At 40.9% G+C, this 14,913-nt stretch overlaps 1 protein-coding gene across 1 annotated transcript in view; it reads right to left on the bottom strand.

Moving 5' to 3' along the window:
• Atp5mf (ATP synthase membrane subunit f) overlaps positions 1 to 7,090 on the bottom strand; it is a 10,545-nt gene extending 3,455 nt beyond the window's left edge. The window contains exons 1-2 of the mRNA XM_015501976.2: positions 6,954 to 7,090; positions 328 to 435 (exon numbers count right to left, since the gene is read on the bottom strand). Coding sequence (XP_015357462.1) covers positions 328 to 435; positions 6,954 to 6,966 — 121 coding nt within the window. The 5' untranslated portion in view covers positions 6,967 to 7,090. The remainder of the gene's footprint in view (positions 1 to 327; positions 436 to 6,953) is intronic.
• Between the last annotated feature and the right edge of the window lie 7,823 nt (positions 7,091 to 14,913).

Here is a 14,913-nt window from a genome sequence, read left to right as displayed (position 1 = left end):
TTTTTTTTTTTTTTTTTTTTTTTTTTTTGTACAGGGATGGAACCCGGGGCACTTAACCACTGAACCACATACCCAACCCTTTTTGTATTTTATTTTGAGACAGGGTCTCACTAAATTGTTTAGGGACTTGCTAAATTGCTGAGGCTGGCTTTGAACCTGTAATCCTCCTGCCTCAACCTCCCAAACCACTAGGATTACAGGTGTGTGCCACTGCGCCCAGCTCAGACTAGTCTTGAGACCAAGTTTTTATTGTCCAAGTTAATTCATTACAAAAAGAGACCTGATAACTCAGAGATTTGCTTGTTTATGTATCCTTAAGATTCTGACCTCTCTGAAATGCTCCCACAATGCCTTTAGGGGTGAAATCCCGCATCAATATCCAGCTTGGCAACTCCCCTAGTTTGACATCCATGAGTTTCTTCTCTTTCACTGGCACTGAAAAGAACAAAAGAAGACATATTGAATAACCTAGAATATAAATAGCATCCTTTTATGTCACTATTTCAACTATTCAATGGAGGTGCACTATATAACTACATAGAGACTGCACTATTATTCATAATAGGAATAAATGTTACAGAGAAACCACTATTTTAAGCCTAAGCCTTTGTAGCAGCTGCTACAGCAACAGCTTTATGAAGAAACAAGATATCTGAATAATAGCTAAGAGCTCTAAGGACAACCAGGAAGAACACAATAAAGAGGACAAAATAGATGACTATAAAACTAACATTTATTTTACCCTATTAATTTTATTTATTCATCACAAGTAGTTGATGCATTTACTTTGGTGGAGGGGTGGGGGTCAGACTCAGAGAGGTTAAACAATTTGGCCAACGACACACATAGAGCACAGAGGCAGGAATGAACCTCAGGACTGGCCTTGTAGCCCTGAAGCCAATCTGAGGATGGGTTTATTCAATCCCTGAGGATCTGTGGCCCAAGAATGCTAAGGGATAAGAAGAGAAGTGGGATGTGTCCTCAAGTGCCTCAGTCTTACTGGATGCCCTTGACTGGCTTTGAGAAGTACCTGTCAACCTTACCAGGTATGTAGCCTGAGACTGTTCAATAAAGGAATCTAAGGGATTCCTACCTGCCTAGGACCACAGAGGTCAATGATTTCCAGAGGTAGAAATAAAAGACTACATATTTCAAGAAGTCAAATGACTTGCTAAAAACCTCTCCAAATGGTTTAACAGGCCATATTCCAGTGAGTCTTGGGACAAAACAGAAGAACTTCTGGTTGAAGACATATTATACTCATCTCTGGGCCAAGAAAACAGGGGGGTTAAGAGGGCATGGACCTGGGGTGTCCAATGGTCTCCCCTTATCCTCCCAACAAAGACCAACTTCTAAAAACTTTTAGGTGTCCCCTTCAGGGCAAAAAATCCAAGAGCACTGTCCTTTTTTAAAGGTGACTTATGGCTTATTCTAAATGGCTTATTCCAAAGAGTAAATGAGAATTGAGGTAATGGCATTTAGAACAGTGCCTGCAACACTGTAGACTGCTAGTATTGTTTAAATCTTAATAATCTCCTCCTCTCACAGGAGGAGCCAGAATAAAACACTCCAAGGTTTCTTCTCCATTTTGGGAGCCAAAGAAAGATTAAGACTCCTTCTAGACCAGCCTCAGGAGTCCACTGAGGGGAATTCCAGTCCTCTGACAGCTCTAAGTACTTAACAAGAGCATTGGCTTCTAAGCCTTAAACAGAAATGCATGCTTCATGGCCAGCTTCTAAGTCTGCTCCTCTGGAGAGCCAGATATACAGGCTTACAGAGTTTCAACACTGAATGCTTGTCCACAGGACAAGGGGTTGGCATTGGCTTCTCACTTGCATGCATGGCTCAAGGGACACCACTTAGGATGCCACCCCCAAACTGGCCCTAACCTTCCATCTGTCCTTATCCAAATAATATGGAGCACCTACTGTATGTCATGCAGTGTGCTAAGCACTACAGATATGGCAGGGACAGAGAAAAAGGACAGAGGAAAGCCTTGATCTCAAGGTTCTAACATTCTTCTGGTGGAACAATGACCTACCACATTCTTCCCAGGCTCACAGTTCTACCCTGTTATTCTCACTTGAGTGTCTTTGTAAAAGTAGTTCTCTTAGATTATCACAGGGCTGTTTCAAATGTCTTCATATAGACCTCCTTCCCCACCTGTCCTATCTCAAATAAACACCATTACTTTCTTCCATGAGGTTCAATTTCTTTAACTATGAAATGGCTTACTCCAAAGAGTAAATGAGAATTGATGTAATGGCATTTAGAACAGTGCTTGCAATACTGTAGACTGCTATTATTGTTTAAATCTTGATAAAGTCTATCTACGTGAAACATCAAAAAGAACAGGGCTGGGGTTGTAGCTCAGTGTTAGAGCCCTTGCCCAGCACATATGAGGCACTGGGTTCAATTCTCAGCACCACATATAAATAAATAAAATAAAGGTCCAATGACAACTAAAACAAGTATTAAAAAAAAAAAAAAAGGAAATAGACAAAGCAATGGCATATAAACCTGAACTTTGTTTTATGCATATGGACTTTCAGGGATTAATTATAGCCCTTAGTTCCTCTAGAAAGAGAAAGCTGTGGTTATTTTGGGAATAGCTATAAAATATGGACTACTTATAAAATATGAAACAGTCTCAAAGGTCTTCTTCCTCCACCCAAACAAAACAAAACAAAAAAGTGAGTTTTCAAGATCCACTTCAAGTTGCTACTGGAGAGTTTAGTGTCACTGATATTAAAGCTTAACACCAAACAATAATGTCATCCAAGAATGACCTATACCCTTCTCTAACTTGTACATGTTGTTTCTAGAAAAGTTTAACATACATACATCTTACATCCCAATTTTGTCCTCATTTGGAATGATAAGGTTTTAGTCCCAGGGAAACTATACCACTTTTCTTTTTGAATAAGAACACAGGAGATTTATAGATCAGGGGTACAGCACTTGCCTAGCATGCATGACACCCTGGGTTTCATATCCAGCACTGGAAGGAAAAGAAAAAAAAAAGCCAGAATGTTGCAAACTGTTGAAGCTGGTAAAGAGTAGGAAGCATTCTTTATATTACTTTCTTTCCTTTGAATTTGAAATCATCACTAATTAAAAAAAAAAAAAAAAAAAAAGCTTTAAACTACTTACAAAAATAGAACTATATTACAAGAGTCACAACAAAGAAAAAAACATATTTTATTGGTACCAGGGATTAAACCCAGGGATGCTTAACCACTGAGCCACATCTTTTTATATTTTATTTAAGAGACAGCCCCGTTTTTTATATTTTATTTAGAGACAGGGTCTCGCTGAGCTGCTTAGGGCCTCACCGATTTGCTGAGGCTGACTTTGAACTCAGGATCCTCCTGTCTCAGTCTGCTGAGGTGCTGGAATTACAGGTATGCACCACTAGGCTAGAAAAAAATAACAACAACCAAAAAAATAAAATGTATTTTAAATCAAAGTATTTTCAATTCAAGTAAAGCTGGTGACTTAAGGAAGAAAAAAAAAGAAAGAAATTACTCTGGGCCTAGTGAAGCTAATTTTTCCCATTCATAAAATGTAAACATTCTGTATGTTCATGATCATGTACAGGGGCTGCCATGGTGGCTGGGGAAAAAAAGCCAACACTCTGGGGCTGGGGTTGTGGCTCAGCAGTAGAGCGCTTGCCTAGCACATGCAAGGTGTGGATTCAATCCTCAGCACCACATAAAAATAATTAAATAAAATAAAGGTATTGTGTCTAACTATATCTAAAAAATATTTTTTAAAAAAGCCAACAATTGGGCTGGGGCTGTAACTCAGTGGCAAAGCACTTGCCTAGCATGTGTGAGGCACTGGGTTCGATCCTCAGCACCACATAAAAATTAACAAATAAAATAAAAGCATTCTGTCCATCTACAATACAAAAAAAAAAAAAAGCCAACAATTGGGCTGAGGTTGTGGCTCAGTGGTAGAGTGCTGGCCTAGCATGTGTGAGGCATTGGGCACCACATATAAATTAATATGCACCACATATAAATTAATAAATAAAGGCCCATCAACAACTAAAAAAATATATTTTTTTTAAAAAAGCCAACAATTTAATATTTATTTTTCTACCAATTTATATATCTGTATTATGAAGACAAGAATATTTCCTTAAAATATTTAAAGGCAGAGAGGTACAAAAAAAAGAAAAGAAAAAGAAAAAAGCAACACATTGGCCTTAAGAAGAGTCAAATACAGCACCATCACAAGGGCTATGCAATTCAGAGGTGCACTTACTGCAAGAACTTCTATTTTGGTGGAAGACAAAGTCCTTGGTCCTTGGCAGCCAAACTAGAACTCCTTCCCCAACATGCCTCTACAGCAAGGGAACATCCATCTACTATCATGGTTCACCTAAGATGCACTAGAGTATGGTGACAAATAGCAGACTCCAGATCAAGTATTCTGCTTTTAATACCACTCGTTAGCTATGTGTCCTTAGGGAAAGTTACTGCTCTCTCCATGTCTCAGTTGCCTCCTTTGTAAAATAAGGATAATAACAGTATTGATACTTGGGTCTAGGAATTATGTAAATGAGAACTATTATCTTTCTGCCGATTATGAATACTTGAAGGAACATTCCCACGTATAGTTCCTGGTACAGGACACCTTCAGTAATGGTTGTAGAACAATCTTAAGTTCTTGAGAAGGTAAGCAATTTTATGGCTTAGAGAGGTATATTACCCACTTACCATGGAACTGTAGGGAAAAAACAAGTGTTTCCTGGATGCTAAACCCAACCCAGAAATTGGCCAGTGAGTAAAGATTTTAGGCTTTGCATGCCACATAAGGTCTCTGTAACAGTCTTTTTAAAGTTATTATTTATTTACTTATGTAAAACAACTCTTTGTTGGGAAGTGTCCACCTATAATCCCAAGTACTTGAGAGTCTGAAACAGGAGGATTCCAGGTTCAAGGCAACCTTTGCAACTTAGCCAAACCCTGTTTCAAAATAAAAACCAAAAAGAGCTGGGGGCTGGGGCTGTAGCTCTGTGGCAAAGCACTTGCCTAGCATGTGTGAGGCACTAGGTTGGATCCCTAGCATAAATAAAAATAAACAAAATAAAGGCATGCTGTCCATCTAAAACCACACACACAAAAAAAATTAAAAAATTAAAAAAACAGCTGGGCATGTAGTTCAGTCGTGGGGACCACTGGGTTCAATCCCTAGTACCACTAAAACAACAACCAAAAAGCTTTCAAAAACAACACTGGGTCTGGAGATGTAGTTCTGTGATGAAGCGCTTACTGAGAATGCTTGAGGCCCTGGGTTTAATTCTAGAACCCCTCCCCCCACAAACACACACAAAATATAGCTGAGGGCCACACTTTGCCAACCCCTATCTACTGCTGATAATTCACATTTCCCTCACTTTATCTACTATTGAACTAGTGGCTCTGAGCTCTGGCAACAGACATCATCTGAATGATCATCAGTACTGAGCAGACAAACTTCATCTTCTTCACCTGGGATGATGGTGAATAGGCCATAAATGTGACATGACCTTCACCAAACACCACAAAGTAAACACTAGAATGACCAGCCCTCCTCTATAGGCCAGGCAGTGTTCCAAGTATCTTACATGTACTAAATTGTTTAATCCTTATAGTCCACAGCACTCTTCATTTCAACCCTCTACTTAAATAAGATGCTAACCCTCAAAGCTCCCCTTTCACACCTCTTTGGAGCACAAATAATCTCATGCCCATTTTACAGATGGGAAAACAGCTTCACTCTCCCCTTTTTGGATCACCTCTTCATTTTTCCAGGCTGATATTAAGAATACAGAAAAGAGGAGGAAGGAGGGAGGAGAGAATGGAAAAAGGAAGGTACTGGGCAATGAGATCGATCAAATTATGTTGTATGCATGAATGAGAGTGGCATAATGAATCTCACTGTATATTATGCACCAATATAGAAACAAGATACACATTGAGTTAAGAAAAATTCTGCCACTATGAGAGGGTGTGACCTCAGGCCACACCTCATCTCAGACCGTTATTTTCCCTCATCTTTAAAACTAGGACCTCGGGGCTGGGATTGTGGCTCAGTGGTAGAGCGCTTGCCTGATACGTATGAGGCACTGGGTTAGATTCTCAGCACCATATATAAGTAAATGAATAAAATAAAGGTTTATCAACAACTAAAAAAAAAAAATAGGACCAAAGTTCCCAGTAACTGGCTCCCTGTTAAGTTCCTGGGAGGATCTAGAGCTAAAACATGGCTTCCTGTTAAAAATAATGTGTGCACAGTGGACGAGCGTACAAACTGACATATGCATTGTCTTGGAAAAGCCTGCAGATCCTAAGGCCACCCTTGAGAATTAAGTTCATTACCGTGAAGCCCCACACGGTAATGTTTGAATCCCAGCTCCGGTTCTCTCATAAACTGTGACCTTGAACAGGTCACTTCCTCCCTGTCAGCCTATTCAATATTTACACATCGAACCTTATGCACTATCCAAGGTATTAGCTCCTCCTGGACCTTAATCTGAGATTCAGCTTTGGGAACAAGGATAGAAACTGTGCCTAAGGGTCAGGTGCAAACCGCCCGTGTCGCCCGTGTCGCGGGGGGTGGGGGGAAGGAAGCATCTATTCCTTAGTGGAGAGAGGGAGAATGGCCCAAGGCAGCGCATTCCCCGGCCGAGAAGCAAGTCTCCAGGCTGCCCTCATCCTCCTCGCCCATTCCGGGCGGCCCAGACCAAGAGCAGCGGGTAGCCGCAGCCAGGAGAGTCGTGAAGAGTCGAACGGCGCAGGAGCCTGGAGTAAGAGTCCAGCATGCCTCAAGTGAGGCCGCAGTGAAGTCCCTGAGCGAAGGGCAGGCGGCTTCGCAGCTCCCTCCCCTCCCGGTGAGGCTCTGGGCTCTGAACGCAGCCTCTGCCTCCAAAGCGACTTCCAAACGGGGAGCCGGGAACTCACCGATTGACGCCATCTTGGAGTCCTAGTGTCCGCCGAGCTGGGCCACGCAAGGGGTGCTGGGTAGGGAGCACGCGCCCCAGCGGACGCTGGGAGCAGAGGCTCACGGGAAGCAGGTCATCACTGGTAGTAGGGTGGGCGCACAGAGGTTCCATGATGGGGAAGGCGATGTTCCCAGAAGTTTGGGTTCTCTACTTAAGAAGGTGGGAAGGGACCACAAAAAAAAAAAAAAAAAAAAAAAAAAAAAAAAGAAAGAAAAGAAAGGGACCAAAAACAAAAGAAAAAGAAAAAAAGAGCATTTTGATTTTCTTACTGTATACCCTTAAATTTGTTATGAGGGGTTGGGGTTATGGGTCAGTGGTAGAGCTCTTGCCTAGCATCTGTGAGGCACTGGGTTCCATTCTCAGCACCACATATAAATAATTAAAGGCCCATCAAGGACTAATAAAAAGATATTTTTTTAATTGTTATGAGGAATGAGAGGGGCATAGCACGTTCTTTCTTCTAAGCTGTGAAGTATGAGAGGCAAGCTGAAATTCTCAAAGAATTCACAGGAGCCAGGAAAAACTGGTGTTCAGACTTAGGCTCTGCAGAGGTTTGACTCAAGAGCACCTGTAGGTGTCCAGGCTATGGGCTGTTCTCTGAGGACAGAAATAACACTCTAGGGAGACTATCAAGATAGACAAAGCTGGATGCTAGTTAAAGGTGTAAGAACAGATTTTAATCAGTAATAAACTATTGCAAAAGGGGAGAGTCCAGTGTGAATTTTGATAGACCCAACCTGATCTTTTCTTAAAATTGGGAGCCATCTTGCCACAAAGCCATGAAAAGATAATTTCGGCTTTACTGTAAATTACTGCAAATTCTGAATCTGCTTGGACTGCCTGCCTGTGCCTTGAACTCACCCGTGCCTTGAACTCGCCCATGCCTGGCTCTCTGACCAGATAGCAGCCCTCTCTGAAACCTTAGTGATGCCTCACAAATCTTGGCCTTCCCTGGCCAGACAACAACCCTCTCTGAGGCTCTAATGAGCCTCATAAATTCTGATGTTGGGGCCAGCAAAAAATGTAAACTACCATTAGTGTGATGCTTGTCAGAGTTCTGTTATCTGTAACCCCGCTTTGTATAACTTTCTGGGCTATAAAGCTGGGCTGCAGGAAAGCTGCTGCTGCTGTCTTGTTCCCGCGGTTTTGGGAGGGAGAGGCAGCCCGGCCGGTCGAAATAATAAGCTTGCTTTAATTTGATTTTAATTGGAGTCAGTGGTCTTTTCTTGCATCCTGGTCTAACAAATTTAACTCAACTTAGATTTGTACAGAGTTGACTCAGCCTTCTAAAGGGATAGGGAAGGAATGTTCAGGGGTCTTTGTAAAGTCAAGGAAGTGAAAAATTACAAAAAGAGGAAGGGGTCTGAAACATATAAAACCCATCTGGATTTGCTAACTGGCATTTATGGAAGTTAGACGTCTACCCTCCCACAGAGCTTGGGGCACAAGGGTGTTGGCTGGAACAAACAGAAAATTATTTTGGCAGGCTTGATCTTTCTAAAGAAAGCACTTCATAAGGGAAGGTATGGGTCATCTTAGGGATGCCCTGTTAGAAGTGGGGCTAGGGCTGTAGCTTAGTGGCAGAGGGCTTGCCTAGCATGTGTGAGGCACTGGGTTCAATCCTCAGCACCACATAAAAATAAACAAAATAAAGGTATTCTGTCCATCTATAACTACAAAAAAAATTTTTTTTTTTAAAGAAGAAAGAAACTGTGTGTCTCTAAGTTTGTATGGGCCAAGGTTGGTGCTGATTTGAGCAGGGGGAATCAAAGAGCCTGGCTGGTGTTTAGTCAAAGACAGAGTCATGGTCAGCTGACCGCTCCAGTGTTTTCTTCCTGCCACAGTGAGGCCTCCAGGCACAAGGATACCTCACCACCATCTTGTTTTTTTCTAGAAAGGCCACAATCTGGTATTGATAATCAAGGACTCAAATCATTGGATTCTGTCCCTCATTCAGCAATTCTGACTTGAACAAGGTGATTTGATTCTTTGAATCTGTTTCCTCTTCTATAAAATAAGGGCATAATGCTTACTGGGCATCTTTGTAGGAATTAAAGGAAACAATGTGTATGAAAATAAATGACTAAGAATTGAATGGGTAGGGAGCACGCGCCCCAGCGGATGCTGGGAGTAGAGGCTCACGGGAAGCAGGTCATCACTGGTACTAGGCTGGGCGCACAGAGGTGCCATGAGGGTGGGCACAGATTACAGGTGCATGCCTGTAATCCCAGCAGCTAGGGAGGCTGAGGCAGGAGGATCACAAGTTCAACGCCAGCCTCAGCAAAAGCAAGGCACTAAGTAACTCAGTGAGACCCTGTCTCTAAATAAAATACAAAATAGGGCTGGGGAGGTGGCTTATGTTAGGTCGGTGGTGGCGACTTGGTGGCAACTTAGTGGCGACTTAGAACAAAGCAGCCAGTGAGGGAAAAGAACATCAATCAGATGCTGGCAGAAACGCCTGTCAATCAGCCAGATCTCCTGACTAATGCCTGTCAATCAGCAGGACCCCCTGGCCAATCCTGGAGTTCAGCCAACTCCCCTGACCAACTCCAGCAGGACAAGGGACCCTAAAAACACCTTTTCCTGTCCAAGCCCTTCCCTTCCTGCTGTAAGCCCCATAAAAGTCCAGTCCGGTCGAGCTTCCACGCGGTTTCTCCTCAGACCCTTCTCCTGTCCCCTCTGTGGGTCTGATCAAGTTCCACCCGGGAGTGATATGTCAATAAAGCCTCGTTCAGCGGCCCTTTTAAATCTGCCTCCTTTGGTCGCTGCCCGCCTCACCTGATCTGACAGCTTAGTGGTCAAATACCCCTAAATTCAATCCCTGGTACCCCCCAAAAAATGTATGATAGTTATTGGATCAGTAAACTGATAACTGTATTAGGAATTAATGATCAAACTTGTCTTTCATTTGTCATTTCTCCATTTATCAAACCATACTGCTCTGTACTAGGCACTGGGGATATAAGAACCAATCAGACAATTTCTCTGCATTGTAAGATGCCCTGGTGTTATGTAGCTGATGCTGTGGAGGCAGGCAGGAGCACAGCCCTGAACAAGGAGCCATCATTCCTCAGTGAGGGAGGTCAAAGAGGGCTTCAGAGAAAAGGCACTTATCTGAGCTGGCTTTTGAAAAAACAAAGAGTATTTGCCCAAATGGACAAGATGATGAAGTTCACGCCAGCACCAAGAACTGTATGTGCAAAGTTGTAGAGGACTGTGGCTATGTGGTAAGGTTAGGTCAGAATGTTAGGGATGATTGAGAAGTATGGTATTTCTGTTTGGGATGATGAAAGGATTATGGGAATGGATGGTACTGATGATTACACAACAAAGTGAATGTACTTAATGACATTGAATTGTATTCTTAAAATGCTTACAGTGATAAATATTATGTATATTTTATCACAATAAAAATACTAGTTTGGTGCAGTGGCAAAAGCCCGTAATCCCAGTGACTCAGGAAGTTGAAGCAAGAAGATCATAAGTTCGAGACCAGCCTGGGCAACCTAGCAAGAGTCTATCAAAATAAAAGAATAAAAAGGGCTAGGAGTGGGGTGTAGTTCAGTGGTAGAACACCCCTCAGTTTGATTTGCAATATCACCAAAAACATCCCCCCCCAAAAGAAACCCCACTCATGCAGAAGAGAAAACCAACAGTTGTCCACCTGAAAAGACAATTATCAGAGACCTAAAGCCAGCTATTATAATGATACTCCAAAAGTAAGGGTAAACACTCATTTCCAATCAAAATGAGTGGACATATATAAAGTTTCAGAAAGAAAAAAAAACAATAAAACTGAATGAGAAATAGAAATTTTTTAAAAAAATATTTTTTAGGGGCTGAGGATGTGGCTCAAGCCGTAGCGCGCTCGCCTGGCATGCGTGCGGCCCAGGTTCGATCTTCAGCACCACATACAAACAAAGATGTTGTGTCCGCCAAAAATAAATAAATATTAAAAAAATATTTTTTAGTTGTAAATGGACACAATACCTTTATTTATTTATTTTATTTATTTTTGTGTGGTGCTGAGAATCAAACCCCGTGCTTCACACATGCTAGGCAAGCATTCTACCACCGAGCCACAGCCCCAGATCAAGAATAGAAATCTTAGAAATGAAAAATGCAATAACTGATGTACTTACAAGCAGAATGAAGATAACACATAAACTTTTCTGAACTTCAGGATAGACTGATAGACATGATCCAGTCTGAACAACATAGGAAATAAATGTTGAGAAAAAATTTACAGAGAAATGTTGAGAAAAAATTTACCTTTGGTGTTGTGGGGCAATACCAAAATATTTTGGTCAGTGGTTTCCCAGAGGGAGAAGAGAAGTGTTGCACAGAAAAAAAAAAAAAAATCTTTGAAGAAATAATGGAACAACAGGGCCCGGGATTGTGGCTCATCGGTAGAGCACTCACCTTTACCGGCGGGACCCAGGTTCGATCCTCAGCACCATATAAAAATAAAAAGGCATTGTGTTGTGTCCATCTACGCCAAAAAATAAATATTTTTTAAAAAAAGAAATAATGGAACAACTCCAAATTTGATAAAAGACAAACACAGATTCAGAAGTTCAGGGAACTAAAAACAGCATAAAGTCAAAGAACTCTTATACAGGATGTCAAAATCAAAATTCTGAAAAATCAAAGACAAAACAATTTTGAAGGAACCCAGAAAAGAAAGCAGTTTTACCTGAGGACTCAATGATGCGATTAAATGCAAATTTTTCTATCAGAAACAATGAAGGTCAGAAGAAAGTGGCACGAAACTTTTAAGGAAAAGAACTGTCAACCCAGAATTCTACATCCAGTGAATATATTTCAAAATGAAAACAAAGGCCAGGCATGGTGACCTGTAATCCCAGCAGTTTGGGAGGCTAAGGCAGGAGGATATCGAATTCAAAGCCAGCCTCAGCAACTGCTGAGGCATGCACCATCGTGCCCAGCTTGTTTTGTTTTGTTTTGAATCAGTGTAGTGCTATAGTTGATCTTCAACTGAAATGGTGACCTCAGCTTCCTGAGTATCTAGGAGTACAGGTATGTGGAGTCACACCTGGACATCATAGTTTAAAACAAACAAAACCAAAGAATTCATTACAAATAAACATGCTGTAAAAGAAACATTACAGGAAATCTTAAGGGTGGAAAGAAAATGATCAAAGGAAACTATTTCAGGCTAGGTAAAGTGTTGCATGCCTGTAATCCCAGCAGCTCCAGAGGCTGAGGCAGGATGATCCCGAGTTCAAAGCCAGCCTTAGCAAAAGCAAGGCACTAAGCAACTCAGTGAGACCCTGTCTCTAAATAAAATACAAAATAGGGCTGGGGATGTGGCTCAGTGGTGAAGTGCCCCTGAGTTCAATCCCTGGCACCACCCCGCCCCCCCAAAAGGGAAACTATTTCAGAAGTGAAGGAAAAATCACAGAAAAGATGCATCTCTGTGTAAATATAGCATATTATTCTAAAATCCTTACAATATATTATGACAGTTGAAAACACAAGGTGGAGCTTGAGAAGAGAGGCCAAGCAGATGTGCTTCTTGGAATTGCCCTGATGGCTGGGACATCCCTCGCCCTCCACAATCCCCTTTTTCCCCAGTCACTATGTCTGGGCCCTAAGTCTCTTCAAGTTCTGCCAAAGATGCCTAAATGGTTTCCAAACCTCAGCACAACATGGGTTTCCCATTTTGACCTGCACAAAACAGGTGACCCCAAAATGACAACAGATGCCAAATGGGAGAAATGGAGTCCTGCAGTGGGTGGCCCAAGGTTCAGGTTCAGAAATCTGAGGTTCTGTAGGGAGGAACTGCAGACTTTAGGAATGGGCAACAGCAACTGGGAAAACTGGGGGTTGGACTGGAAAGGAGGAGATATGAAGTTAGAACCCAGATGTGCACCTGCCCCATGAAGAGCAGGAATTTCTCAAGCCAAGTAAAATCTTCTGGTCAAGGCATGTTCATGGTCAGGATGGGTAACTGGGCTCTCCCAGGTAGAGACCTGAGAACTCCTGAGAGGAGCAGGATCTTGTTGAATGCCTGCTTAGAAATTTGAAACCATGCATTCAAATGGTTTAAAGTATTAAAACTTCCCAGAGGGACTGGAGTTGTAACTCAATGCCTAGCACATGTGAGTCACTGGGTTTGATCCTCAGCATCACATAAAAAATAAATAAGAAAAATAAAAGGATTGTGTCCATCTACAATATATATATATATAGAAAAACTTTAACCAGTGAAATACTACATTATGTATAACCAGAAGAATGAGAAATTATACTCTATTATATATGATGTACCAAAGTGCATTCTACTGTCATGTATAATTAATTAAAACAAATTAAAAATTAAAAAATAAATAATTAAAAAATAAAACACTTTCCAGAATTCTTACTAAACAAGCAAACAGCAGAGCTAGCTTCAGCAATTTAGCAAGGTCCTGTCTCAAAATAAAATATAAAAAAAGGGCTGGGGATGTGGCACAAGTGGTAACATGCTCGCATGGCATGCATGGGGTGCCGGGTTCGATCCTCAGCACCACATAAAATAAAGATGTTGTGTCCACTGAAAAACTGAAAAAAATAAATATTAAAAAATTCTCTCTCTCTCTCTCTCCATATATATATATATATATATATATNATAAAATACTGTATAAAAAACGCAATAAATACCAGAATACTTCCCTCAAAAGGAGAGACAAATAAAACAATATGAAATGTATTGCCACGTATAATGGTATAAATTAGCTTTACTCAAATTAAAAACAGTATCTTTGGACTGATGATTGATTGAGAAGCCTAATTCAACATTCTTCTGTTTGTATGGCATACAGAGATACAGAGAGTGTGTTACATAGAAGCTTAAAATTTTTAAAAATATGAAAAATGTTGTACAAGGGAAATGCAAACAAAGGGAAGGTGAGTTACAATATTAACAACTGATAAGATAGAAATTAAATAAGAAGTACTAAAAGAAAGAAAGAAGGACATACTATAATCCTAAAGGCTGAGTTCACAGCAAAGATTCATGTATTAATACTTAAGGACTAGTCATAAACTAATAAGTTTCTTAATGCAGAAAATATAAACTGTGAAAAGGAATAGAGACACATTAATGATAGTATGTGCTCTCTCAATGCAACAATGAACAAGTCAACAAGCCTGTAAGCATACAAGCTTAGTAAGCTTGTACAAGATTTGAATTTATAATTAATGAAGTAGATTGATAGATACACAACTAGTCCTACAGAGATAAAATACAGCCTATTTTCAAATTTACATGGCACATTCATGAAAATTGGCCATATTTTAAGCTTTGGTATCAATTCTATGTTGTGTCAATTTAGCTAAGCTGGAACCACAATTCTCTTCCTTTGATGATTCTGGGTTAGTGTGAGGTGTGGGATGTGGAAGTAAACCAGCAGTCCCATTTACCCTCAGGTCAGTGCAGCTCAGGCATCTTCAGGGATCTGCTGGCTTGCCTTCTTGCAGTGAGTTAGTAGTGAGGTCATTAACTCCTCCAATTCATGCTAGATATGCCTCTAGTTTTGCCAAGTCCTGGGCCACTTTTGAGTACAGGACTTTTTCAACGTGCATTGCCTCTTCTGGATTTTACTTAAGTCATCAATTTTAGAGACCTGAAAACAGTGAGAGACTCATGCAGATTCTACACAAGAACTAATATGAGCTCGAGTTCATTGTCAAGGTTCAGTTTTTATCCATTGCTCTCTACTTTCCTTCTGTAGTCTCTCACAGTCAGCCTTGATCACAGGGACTCAAACATACATTCGCTACTTAACCGGCTTCCATAATGACTTAAATCCTAATCCCCATCAAGAAATTTCTTGTATTCTTCTATTTCATTTTCCAAATCTGGCTTTAGTAATATTTCCTATCCCACTTATTCTTCCACAATCTTGCTAC

This window comes from Marmota marmota, unplaced genomic scaffold, assembly GCF_001458135.2.
Source record: "Marmota marmota marmota unplaced genomic scaffold, marMar, whole genome shotgun sequence".
NCBI classification, from domain to species: domain Eukaryota; kingdom Metazoa; phylum Chordata; class Mammalia; order Rodentia; family Sciuridae; genus Marmota; species Marmota marmota.
The sequence above is the reverse complement of the archived record's forward strand: the minus strand, read 5'-3'. Positions and strand labels throughout refer to the sequence as shown.